We start from the raw sequence: 12,909 nt of genomic DNA, 5'->3' as shown, positions 1-12,909 counted from the left end.
CCTATCTCTTTCTCAAGTCTCCCAACGGCCTGAATGGAAGCTTTGCAGACTTTATTGGGAACAAAGCCCGAATTAACACCTCAGCTTTAATGATAAGTGGAAGTTCCACTTGGAGGGATGCAGGTTGTAGCAACCAAGGTGGTATTCTGAGGGGTGTTTTCCAGAGGTGTATGGCTGGCTGTTTCCTTGTGGATGGACTGTGGGAAGCACTCCCCATCATGGGGTGCTGGCAAGGGCAACAAAAGCCCTTCCTTTCACCGTGATTCCTGTTCTCCTGTAGTAGTAGTAGTTATGTAGGGGTAAGGATTTCTCAGCTCACACGTCACTTTCCAGATTAAAAGGGCAAGGACTCTGTCCGGAGGATTTCACAGTTTACAGCAAAGACCATATAACCTGCACTGCACTTTAGAAGCCTCAAATGCTCACTCACCCATGAATTTACCCTCAACTGGGCAACAGCACCTTGAGGACTGTTGTCCTTTCCTTAGGTGACCCCACAACCAGCACCACATCCACATCCCCCACCGAAGGCATCAGTGGGGTTCCCCTACCCCTTCACTGCCCCCATGCAGAAGTGCCTGAGCAAAGTACAGGAGTGCCAAGAAATGCTGGTTTTGTCTCTGAATGGGTCACCATGCCCTCAGGATGCGCCTTTCCCAATCCTCACACAGGATTCCTCTGCTCCCCTGGGATGACGACGCATGCCATAGGAAACATGCCCAGCCACACCATTGCATCTACCTGCCAACACTTGGAGCTGCCCGTGCAGTTCATGCAATAGCGTCTAAGCTCATAGAAAGTGTCTTTTCTCCTTCAGGCACTTACATGCAAACCTAGGTTTTGGAGGATTTCAATCCTTTGGGGTCAAAGAGTTGTTTTTTGTGAATCTGATCTTCCTTTAACAAACCCCAGGTTTTCCAGGACCACTGTCTCAAGCTCCACTTTCTCCAGGTAAGAACTGGGCCTACATTTGGCTTGGGAGGAAAGGAAAAACCACAGTCAGGAACTTGAGTGAGGGGCTTGCCCCAAAGCCTTCAGTATCCTACCCACAAGCAGTGTGGGAGGAAAACAATAGGATGACCCCGAAGAACACCATCCAGGAGTCAGCCAAGGCAGCCAGGCTGTGTGCTCCCTTAGCTTTGTTGCCCCTTTTCTGGTGTTGGTGTTGACCCTCAAATACAACAGTGATAAAAAACGTTGCAGATTAAACACCTGAGACAGAAGGATGTGAACTAACTGCCAAAAGCCAGGCTGTGCAGCTGATATTGCTGTGTTACAACAGCTAGAACACAGCAGTTCCAGCAGCCTGCTCCTCCAGACCATTCATGGCCCACAGATCGCAGCATATAAACTATGCTGGTACATTAAGGTGAATGATTTAAGTCACCCCTTGATTTGGGGTAGCTCAGCTGAGGAATCCAAACCCAACAACCCACCCCCCAAACTAAACCAACCAACCAACCAGCTTACATGTGATGTCCAGAAGGAACAATCTGTTCTGTCTCCTTCCACTGGACCTTGAGGGAAAGTCAGACCCAGCCTCTCCTCCCAGGTAGCCACCAAGAAATGGAGCAGTTATCATCATAAGCACTTCTGAAAAGCAGCTCTTAAGACACCAGCATTTAAAACCAGAGGAAACATCACATCAGCCCACAAATGCAAGAAGGAAATAAGTCTCTTCTGGCCATGGAAGGTACTTTTGTCCCTGAAGCACCCACCCCAGCTCAAGTGTTTCAAATCCCATTGATTTTCACCTATTACCAATGCTTGTGCATCCCTGGTGCCTCAGCTGGGAACACTTACTCCATAAAAAGCATCTTCTTGCCATGAGAAAATCAACCATAAGAATCTTATTAGAAACAAAGTGGACTTTGGGCCTGATGGTGTTACTGTGATGCAGGTGGAGGAGCCGCTGATGTCCCACTGGCACATCTTTGGCACAGTCCTGACAGATCTCCAAAAATCCTACTATTACAAGCATCAAACACCACCAAAGTCATTTTTATACTGAGATGTTTCAGGTCTACCTTTAGCTCTGGCCAGTTTCCCACAAACGGGGCCTCTCTTTGTGGTGCCTTTCATCTCAGATCAGAGCAGTTAGAAAAAGGAAAGAAAATCCCCACCAAAAAAAGAAGCCTTTTTCTCCAAAATGCATTTTTAGGAGTGTTTCAGGGCTGATGGCTCCTCATCATGAAAGACCTGGTTCATCCTGGGGATGTTTGACTCATGTGGGGGGAATCTGGAACAGGATAACCCCAGCTTGAGTTTGGGTTGATGCTGAAGCACTGCTGGCACTTTGCTTTCAGCTGTGCTGTGTCACACATGGGGCTCAGGTCCAGTGCTCCTCAGTCAGGACAGCAGTGGGGCCACGATGGTGTGGCAGCTCCTTACTGACACAAGTGCCTTTCCAGGAGGTCCCCACTGCACGGCCAAGGAACACAGGGCTTCACAGGGCTGAGGGAGGGCAGAGCATTTCCAAGCACTGCTGATGCTCAGCCTGTCCTCACCTTGGTGGAAACATGGACCTGCCCAGACCGTGAGGTATCCACTGGGATTCCTCCTTCCTTGTGCATGGGTTGTTACCCCACAGCTGCGCAGGGATAGTTTTGGGTGCATCGTTTACTCCGATCTTGGCCAAGCCAAGGAAACCTGGCTCCAGCAACCACACGTCTCCAGGTGCAGATGCACCTTTGGTATGGGGACAGTCCCCAGGAGGACATGGTGGGCATGTCAGGAGGGGACAGACGCTGTCCCCACTTTGCTGTGGGACATGCACACAGCATGAAAGGCTGGAGAGCCTTTTTCCTCCCAGGAGCCATCTCACTGCCAGGTTTCCATCACCTTCAGTGTGAGCAGGAGCACAAGCCAGGCGCTGCAGGAGTGTTATTTTGGGGGACATTGAAGGTGAGGATCATCTCCTGTGCCCTGTGGCCAACAGCCCAGGGGTCAAGGCTTGCCCAGGCTGGGCTGGGAGCACCTCAAACACCCCAAGCCCCCTCTGCACAACCCAAACTCAGCAGCTATGAACTAGGGAGACCTCCCGGAGCACTGGAGCAACCAACCCTCCTAAACCAGAACATCAGTGAGCAGACAGCTTGAGCTGAGCATTTTAAAAGCCCCTTTTGGCAGTGGTCAATTCAATCACACACACAGCCTGGAGCCAGGGCTGGGGCTGCTTTTTATAGAGGTTGGCTCCAGCTCTGCAGGGGTAAGGACAGGGAGGCGCCATCCCGGTGGCACATTGTGGTTGGCTTCCTGGGATGCTCAGCATCAGTGGGGCTGCCTCGATGCTCCTCCAAAAGGCTTGGTTTTAATACCAGGAGAAGCATTACCTGTATTTCCTTTGACTTGCCATTTGATAGAAGCAGCTGACAGGAGATGGGCAGCTCTCCCAGGGGAGGGTCACCCACCACAGGCCATAACTTGGTTTCCAGTATTATATAGTTGACATTAAAAACGGAGATGTTCACTGTCTAATGGGATCTTTTAACCATGTGCACTTAGTCAATAGGTGAGTAGATGTTGCTGCTTGTATCTATCTACCGTACCCAGTTGCTACGTGTGAACAAGTGTATTTCTCCCCAGTGTTGTGGGTTCTGCCTGTCGTGACACGATGATGGAAAGGTAGGGACTACGTCGGTTGCAACACGAGCTTTCTTCTGTACAGTGTAGAGAGGAAACGTGGATCGATCCGAAGCACCGCTTGTAACTACATTTGTTCAGACAATGTCATCTTAATCCCAAACTGTTGACACTTTATGCATGTGCTAATTAAAAAAAAAAATAAAAAATATTAAAAAATAAAGATTTTAAGAGGTTAAAGTAGATTTGGGTTCGGCTCTTTGTCAGCTTCCCCTCCCTGGGTCCATTCGCTGTGAGTTATCAGCCCTGTGATACTCCCTTCTCTATTAGAGGCCAGGGCACAGAATCAGCAGCAGAAAGCTGTGATATCTCTATAACCCTTCATCTGGAGAAACCAGCTTTCAAAGATCAATTCATTCCCATGGGTATTTAATCCCTGACCGCCTGGGTAATCACAGGGCAGAGGATGGCTTGCTGATGGAAACATCTCCATCCTTGTGCTTGGAGGCTCCAACCAGCAGGAGCCGTTCATTCCCAACCCGTAAATCAATGTTGTGAGCAGTTCTTATCCTCAATCATAATCCAAGTAGAAGGAAACACAGGGAGAGGGAAAGCAGAGACCTGTGCTAGACTCATTTCATCTGAAATCAAAACACAGACACACACAGTATGGCACGTACCTGGGACAGGAGCCCAAGTCTTCAGATGTTTTAATTTTAACCCTCCCTCCCCCTATTTTTGGATATCCTCTTGACAAATCACTTTAACAGTTTTATTTACAGTAATAAAAATAAATTACTCTTACAGATGAATGTATAATATTATACACAATAGAGATACAGTGCAATAACAGCATTTTTTTTCTCACTCGTTCATAAAGTGCATTGAAGGGGCTTGATTTAACCAGAATTGAATGATAACTGTACATTTTCCATTGAGATCAACTTTCCCAGTCAAGGTTAATAAAAACACATCAAAATAAGTTGCTGTTCTGATTGCTGTGCAATGGCCTTGTTCCTGCAGAAGCAGATAGATAGGATGGGAGGCAGGTTGGGAATGGGGATGAACTCCCTTCATGCTAGAGGATTCACTCTCTAGGAAGGATGCTGTTTTTCCTGCCGGGGGCCTGACCCTGACTTACTCACAAGGGACATCAGAAACAAGCCCTGTCCTCACTCTACGTGGTATAGGGGAAAGGCAAGGCAGAGACAAGAGCCACCTGTTTTGCCACCAGTGGCCAGCACTTCCTCTCATCCTTAGCCAGATACTGCCAGATGGAAAAGAGTCTTTCATGGGACAAGCCAGATGTTTTCCAACTCCCAGATCCTGCAATAAGGCCATAAACCTGTGCTTGTGATTTCAGTGTCTACTGATACAATGTGCTGCCAGACATCCAGCATTGTGCCCGCTCAAATTGTAAAGGAATAACCTTGCTTTAGACACAATTCCACTTGACATCAAGCAGGATTTGTGAAGGCAACTATTACCCCTGGGGTTGGACGCAATCTGTTCCCATCCCTCAAAGTCAGGGACAAAAAAGAGCTTTGGACCACCCATTCTTATTTGAGTCTTTGCTGAAAATCCATTTTATCTCTATAATGCTCTGTATTGCAGAGTTTTCCAATGGGAATGGGAAAGCTCCATTCTGGGGGTTGCAGGGACAGCAGGAAGGGTGGCTCTCAGGGATTTTGCAGTAGGCAACTGCTTTGTTAACAGAAAAGGTACAAATGGTACATGCGAAGTCATCAGCTTGACTACCTCACCCAGAGGAAAGGTTGCATGTGAACAAAAGGAGCTACAAGGAAATACCATATGCATTGAACAATTACTCCTGACAATTAAAAGTGAGCTGTTAATTAATTGTTAACAATTACGTGAGTCATCAGTGCTGCTCAGTACACACCAATGCAAGTGATTATCAAGATCAACATCTTTTTCAAGACCTCCCCACCCCAAATTTGATGCTTCTACAAGAAAGAGGTACTTGATCGCCTACTGAGAACAGTAATGGTTTCTTGGGGTTTTAGTCAAAGTTCAATTAAAACTCTGTTTGAGATGAACAAATTGTGGCTGCCACATCAGGACTGAGATCCTTGAGATATTTGCTGTGAGTTACTGAAATGAAGCTGGTTAAAAAGAGGCGTTTTCATGGCTCAAAGTCCCAAACTGAACAAAACGGGGAAAAAATCCCAGAACCAAGCTCCTCTGTTGGCAGAGTCTATACATTTCATCAGCCTTCTTTAAGTTATTGTTTCTCAGTTGAAATACACTGGGACAGGGACCAGGGTTTGTTGTAAATGCATAAACTCACACTTACCCCTAACACAGCTCCATGAAACTCAGGGCATTCATACAGCTGTGTTTTCATCCCATCCAATGGTGTCCCTGGCCTTTTCACAGTATATATGGAGAATGTTTTCTCTTTTCTTTCTCCTGCTCACCCTTTTGTCATCCCCTTGACTAAAACAGCCACCACCAACACAGAGAGCATTTCATACCTATGTTCTGCTTGCAACTCGTGGCAGAAAAGCCAAAGACAAGCAGAAACCTGGGAATAAGTCAACCAAATAAGCAGTGAATTAATTTCCCTGGCTGCGCTGATCTTTGCCATAGGGCTGGTTATATACCTCATGTAATTGTTCAGGATCAAAGTTCTGCTTGTTTCTGCTGCTGTAGATCTAGACCAGCTCCTGTAGGGTCCAGAGTGATATGAATGGAAGCAGAGCCACCCTTCATCTTTCATCAAAATCTATTTGCAAAGCCCAGTTTTAAAGGTACAATGGCAAGATCTGAGCCATTCAGCAGCATGAGGAATGGAGCTCTTCACAACCAAACACTGACCATCCCTCTCCAAGCAGGTCCAGTTTCCACCTGGAGTGGCCACAGGAGAATTCAATGCATTGGAAAACTCCTTCTATTTTCCAGTGTTCCTCTTATTGTTGGTACCCCAACCACATCTGATACCTTTACATTCCTGAGAGCTGCTTCTTACTTATGGCAACACAACCTTATCCAAATTCAGGCCCTGTATTCTGTACTAAGTGTGTTTCAAAGCCAGCACTGAAGGACAGCAAACACCAGGGCAATCCCACCCTGCACACAGCATCACTAACTTGGTATTAAGTTAGCTCTCCTGATGTCCAGCTCAAGGAGGTTCGAACATCCAACACCCTCATTGATCTCCAATGTTGTCACACAAAACTTCCTCCAGTAAAAGAAACAAACCACACCAACCAAACCACACCAAAGCAAAGGCGCAGTAAAATGATCAGGCATTTCCACAACGCAACGCATGGCAGGGAACTTCTACCTGTTCATCTTCTTCCTCACTTCATCTTGGTTTCCCCTCCTTCCACTGATGAAAAAGGAGAGGAAAACCAGCAAAGGAAAACTACCTAGGAAATGTATTTATTTTTATTTAGTCAAAAGAATGCAAAAAGCCAATTTATCAACGTGTTCTTTAGAGATCTCTTGAGACATTGCCTGAAGCCTACCAAGTGTTTTAACAACATCCATGGCCACCTTTAACAGACTCCAAGAAAGGGATCCTGTACCATCACTTAAAAGAATAAGATCAACATTTTATACTAAATCTGAGCACGCAATATACTTGTGTCGTATCTTGATGCTGATTGTGGGTTCGATCTAGTGCAGCAGAATAAAAGTTTCCTTAGTGCAAGGAACAGGTTTCAGTTGGTCTGTATCAAAGTTGTTTTACATGTGTTTGGGTTAGTACCAAGCATTTCAGTGAGAACATCTCCACCTCCTTTCTGGCTTCACTGTCTGGTAGGGGCTGTATCCTCAGCTTTAGCTCCTCACACCCCAAATCTTTCTCCTACTGCTGTGGAGACAAATGATTTTCCATTGACCCTTGTATGCTTTTGTCAAAGCTTACCAATAGATCCCTCGAACTGAGACAGGTTTCACTTAAATTCTAAAAAGAACATGATTAAAATCAAAACCTTCAGTAACAGGGAATTGGCTGGAAAGCCAAGAAAATGCAACTTTTTACATGTCACGGTTTCTCTAGAGCTGATTAGTCAATACTACATTTCATTTAAAGGTACAAGACAAGCTGCCCAGGCGAACAAATGCTGTCTTCTAGATAGGGTTGTATAAAAATGGTTTAAAATGCTCACAACCTCTCAAAAAATGGTTTAAACTAACTTGAGTTTTCACACTGAGGAGCTGCAGGAACTTGACTGTTAGAAACCAGAGAAATAAAATGAGCAGAGAAAGTATATTATATTCTATATTATTCTGTCTTATGTATTTATTTACTTTAAAACATATACTGATTCAATGTGGTGCCTCCTGCCCACTGCCCAAGGTATTCGAAAGAGAAGGGAAATGAAAACAAAGAGACTGGCCACCTTTCCAAGGTAGGCAGAAAGCCCAAGCCCCAGGCACACTTTGGAGATCCATAGCTTCCCCATGTGCATTTAGCTTTGAGGAGCAAGAAATTAATTGGACAGACGCAGAGAGAAAACACAGTTGTGTTTGTATCCAGCCATAAGGTGACTGTGGACCCACTACAACCTCACAAAGCATTTCTGTCTCCCACAGCACACCAGTGTACACACTGTGGTTTGGTGGTGGTGCCATTGGATGGTGTTGATAGGAACCTTGGTCTGTGTTGCCCATGGTTCAGTAAAACCCAGTTCCTGCTCTTAAAACAGGCATTTTGAATGCTGGAGATCACAGCATCTTTAAAGGGGAGCAATGTATTTGGGACACCACTGGTGGGGGACTCCTGGCTCAACCATTGAGTTGCTCCTGCACTGGGCCCCAAAGCAGCACCCACCATCTGAGCACCCTGAGCAACCCAAGATGCTTCACCCCAAACCCTGCCATCTCTCTGAAGGCTGCTGGGTTTCTTGCTTGCTTTTTAAGTGAACGCACTATTCCACTTCTCAGCCAGAAGAAAGCACAAAGTAAAGGACACTTCATCATGGTCTCACTAACGCACAAAGCACATGACACAGCAGAGGAATGTGAGGGTCCTTTAGCTTCTCCGATGAAGCAAATTAAACTGGTAGCATCCGTAATAACACGTGTGATTACAGAGGCTTCCCTCTAGGGGACCCCAGCAAGCCCGGACCCGTCTTTGGAAGAAAATCCACCCCCCCCCCAAATGATCCATGTGAAAGAGAGCGCAGCCGGGGGAGCGCATCACCTCACGGCCCCAAGCCGGGAGGGGGGAGAACCCTTCCCGGCCCCCCCAGAGTTTTGTGATGTGGGGCACTGCGGTTGCCCCCCCGAGCCCGCAGTCACCTTTTTCTCCCCTTTTTCGGCTGGGGGCTTGGGGGGGGGCAGGGGAATGGATTCCCCGGGTACCCCCATCCCTGCGACAGCCCAAACAGCGGCCGTCCCCTAAAGTGCCTTTCGCCCCACAAGTTCTCAAAGTGCTTCACAAAAGACATGTAAAGAGTGTGCCCCCCCCGGGTCCCCTTCATCCCCTCCGCATCCCTAAAGCCACCCCGGTCCCCCGAGCCGGAGCTGTCCGCGCCCGCGGTGCTGAACGCCGCCCCCCGTTATTGCATAGCATCGCAAGCCCTGATTTTAGGGGGATGGACGCCCCGCACGACAACCCCACGCATGAGGACCAGCCCCGCCGGGAGGGGACACGACACACACGACACCCGGAACCTTAACCCGCTCCTGTCGCCCTCCCGACGGCTGCCACTTGTGGGATGTGGCGCCGGAGGGGGCTGGGGGGAACCCCTGGCTCCTTACCCCGAGAGCAGACAAACGCCATCGAACGAGGATCCTTTTTTTGGTGTTTTTTTTTTCTTTTTCTTTTCCTTTTTTTTTTTTTTTTGGTGTTTTGAGTTTTTAAATAAAAAATAAAATGTGTAAGAAAATAACATTTCTAAAGGAAACCATTATCATTCTACTCTCTCTTTCTTTCCCACTTCTTCTTCCCTTTTCCCTTTTTTTTTTCCCCCTCTCTTTTTGGCCATCTTTTCATGGAACGAGATGTGCTGCCCGGGGGAGTTCCTCCCGGTAGGAAACAATAACGACAGAGGGGAAAAAGAGGAGGAGGAGAGCGAGGGAGCGCCTCTCGCTCCGTGCTCAGTCCTCACACATCGCTGGATGTCCTTGGTCTGGAGGAGAACGTGGAGGGGATGCACCCGCAGCAGGCCAGCCACAGCGACTTCTGGATGTCTGGGTTTCTGAAGGCGTAGATGATGGGGTTGATGAGGGAGTTGCAGGTGGCGGGCAGCGCCAGGGAGTAGGTGTAGACCACGGGGTAGCTGGAATCGGCCACCAGGGAGTAGATGGCGAAGGGGATCCAGCACAGGGCGAAGGTGCCGAGGATGAGCGAGAGGGTGGAGAGCCCTTTGCGGGTGGAGGTGGCCTGCGCCGTGGCGATGAACTGGTGCTGCACGGCGATCTGCTGGGCGTGCCGGAAGGCGATCTTGCAGATCTGCAGGTAGAGCTGCATCATGAGGGCGAAGAGGAGCAGGAAGGTGACGGCCAGCACCGCCGCGTTGTCCTTGGTGACGGGCCGCAGGATGCTGCAGGCGCTCTGGTCCCGCAGGCAGTTCCAGCCCAGGAGGGGCAGCAGCCCCACGCCGAGGCACAGCAGCCACATCAGCAGCACCATGGCGCAGGTGAAGCCCAGCGTGCGCTCGCTGTGGTAGGTGAGCGCGTTGTACAGCGACAGGTAGCGGTCCACGGTGATGGCCAGCAGGCTGCAGACCGAGGCGGAGAAGGCGGCGAGCAGCAGCCCCGCAGCGCCCAGCTCCGCCGCCTCGCTGGGCGGCCGCAGCAGGTACCGCACGGCGAAGTTGGCCACAAGCCCCAGCCCGGCCAGGAGATCGGCCAGGGCCAGGCTGCCGATCAGCAGGAACATGGGCGCCCGCAGGCTCGGTGTGTAGAAGAGCACGGCCAGCACCAGCGCGTTCTCCCCCGCCACCGCCGTCCCCGTGGCGCAGAGCGCGATGTCCCAGGGGTTGACGGTGCCCCCGGCACCGGCACCGGCCCCGCCGCCGCCAGCACCACCACCGGGTGCCGCCGTCCCCGGCCAGGCGCTGGGCTCCGAGGCGTTGCCGAGCCCCGGGAGCCGCTGCTGCTGCGGCTGCGGCTGCCACGGCTCCCCCATGGCGGCGGGGCCGTGCAGCATCGCTGGGGAGAGAGGGAGAGGGATGCGGTGAGGGGCGAAGCACACGGGCTCCGAGCTGCGGGGAGAGGCACCGAGCCCCGCACCGAGCGCCCCCGCCCGCCGCAGGGCGCATCCCCGCCCGCCAGCCCGACTGCGGCTTCCCCAGGGAAGTCACCCCCACCCCGGCCCCACACGCACCCCTCGCCCCGGGGAAGCGGCTCCGCTCTCTCCCGCTCCTCCCGACGGGCTGAGGCCGAGCACAACTCAGCGCCCCGCTGCAGGCAGCACCCTCCATGCGCTCTGCCCGCGCAGCATCCGCAGGCGCTGCGCACCCCGCCGCCGGGGGAAGCACAGTACCGGCGGCCCCGTCCTCCCCCCTTCCCCGGGACACGACTACCTTTTGCCGCCGATTTATAGCGCCCGGGGGGGCCCCCCCCCCCGCCCTTCCTTCAGCCCTTTCTTTTTTGCGTGCAGCGAGTAGAAATAAATGCTATTAATAGGCCAGCCCTCGCATGTATGCGGCGCCGCTGATGAAGCGGGAGGGCAGCGGCAAGGAACAGCCTGCATTAACTTTCTCCTTCCTCCCTCCTTTCCCATCCTATGGAAAAAGCCGGTGCAAGATGCTCCCTGCCGGCTGCAAAGAGCTGCAAGATCCTGCCCTGCCCGGCGCGGTCCCCTGGCAGAGTAAATCCCCCCCGGGGCTGGTGTGAAGGTGTGAAGGTCGGGGGGACTCTGCCAGCAACCCGCTGCCTCCAGCATCCCCCCCCCCCCCTTCCCTCCCTCAGCCGCGACCGCCCGGCTGTTGTTTTACCTGGCTTTAATGCTCGAGGATCAGCTGGTTTCCCCCCGTCTTTATTTTTTCCCTTCCCAGTCCTTCCAGCCCTTGGTGTTAAGCCTCATTCCTCGGCGAGCATTGCTAATAACGGTGGCAGATAGCTGGCATCGGCTTGCACTTAATATTCCTGCCCCATTGGATCTGCTGATAAATCTCAACTCTGACGTCAAAGTCTTCACTTATATTCATGATCCAAGTCTGTGAATCAGAGCCGCTGTGATCAGAATAACAACGAGGCTGGCTCCCTGCTCCACATCCCGTCCACACCCGCAGGCACGAGGGGCTGCGCGTACCCGCGCCCCGCACGCTCCCGCCCCGCCGTTCATTCATGAGCATTCCCGACACACCTCCCCAAGGTCGGGCCCTGCCACCTGCGTTCTGCGGATGCAGCCTGGGCACAAGCCAGGCCCCGGCGCTCGCAAGGTTTATTTTTACCTCCTGTGCCAAAGGGCCGCGGGGATGCGGCGGGAGGGGGTGATCCGGTGTGCCGCTCAAGGGCAATGCCCAGCGACAGCAGCACCAACCCCACTGCACCCCCGGGGCTGGCAGCCGGGGTGCTGAGGGGGCTCTGTGCAACCAGGCAGGGGCAGATGTCACACCCCAAAGCCTTCATCCCGCACGGGCTTCCCTGCAGCCGGCATAAAAGCCGGGACGGGGAGCATCAACACCCGGGAGCTTTGCATGGGATGCCCAGCCTGGCACCCTCCCTCCTGCATGGGAGACCTGGCCAAAGAGGTTGGGTGCAGGGGTCTGTCCCCCGCACAGCACTGCAGCACCCACCCAGCCCCAAGGCTTCCTTCCTATTTAGAAAGGGATCAACCTGGAAAGGAGCAAGTCCCAAAGACACGATTATTTCTGCAGCCACACACAGCTCCGCGATTCAGCTCAGGAGCAGCACCTTCAGAGCAGGATGCTCAGCTCCCGGCTCCGCAATATTTTGGCTACACCTTCTCCCCCCTTTCCCACTGGTTTCATAACACTCCAGCTTCACTCTTTCATCCCCCTCTCTCTTCCAGGCTGTAGCTATGCAGCGCAGCAAGCTCCACACCGGGAAGGATTCCCACCTCCTGATGTGCAAAGATACTCGGGTGAGCATCAGTGGTTTTGGCTGAACCCCATCACCCCAGTGAGGAGCATCTGGGTTCTTAATCAGGCCAAGCCCCATCCCAGGGGACTTAAATCGTCACCTACCTGGGGATGGCAGCCTCGTGACTGCGCGCCGTTGTGTGACATGAGCAGCACGGAAAGGGGCGGAGGAAAGGCGAGCGAGGAGCTGAATGAATCCTCTCCCGCTCCCGGTAATTACGCACTGCTCGGGAGAGGCGAGGCGGGTGCGGAGCTCTGATTGACTCCCATCCGCAGCTGCTCCTGCCAGGAGGGGGCT

General features: G+C 51.8%; 1 protein-coding gene across 3 annotated transcripts; it reads right to left on the bottom strand.

The window, feature by feature from the left end:
- Window positions 1–9,242: 9,242 nt before the first annotated feature.
- Window positions 9,243–12,909, bottom strand: LOC133209261 (G-protein coupled receptor 12-like). 3 transcript variants are annotated; one of them, XM_061347776.1, is made up of 3 exons: window positions 12,306–12,909; window positions 11,502–11,739; window positions 9,243–10,713 (listed from the first exon to the last, which is right to left on the bottom strand). In XM_061347776.1, exon 3 carries the CDS (start codon window positions 10,709–10,711, stop codon window positions 9,665–9,667), a length of 1,047 nt encoding a protein of 348 aa, XP_061203760.1. In that variant the 5' UTR covers window positions 10,712–10,713; window positions 11,502–11,739; window positions 12,306–12,909; the 3' UTR covers window positions 9,243–9,664. The 3 variants fall into 3 exon arrangements, with proteins under 3 accessions (XP_061203760.1, XP_061203759.1, XP_061203758.1); XM_061347775.1 differs by having other exon boundaries at window positions 11,502–11,723; XM_061347774.1 differs by lacking the exons at window positions 11,502–11,739; window positions 12,306–12,909 and adding an exon at window positions 10,889–11,437.

The sequence above is a fragment of the Neopsephotus bourkii genome, unplaced genomic scaffold (assembly GCF_033783945.1).
Source record: "Neopsephotus bourkii isolate Nb327-2 ecotype Australia unplaced genomic scaffold, CSIRO-AGI_Nbou_v1 NB_324, whole genome shotgun sequence".
NCBI lineage: Eukaryota > Metazoa > Chordata > Aves > Psittaciformes > Psittacidae > Neopsephotus > Neopsephotus bourkii.
This window is presented reverse-complemented; position numbering and strand designations above follow the sequence as displayed.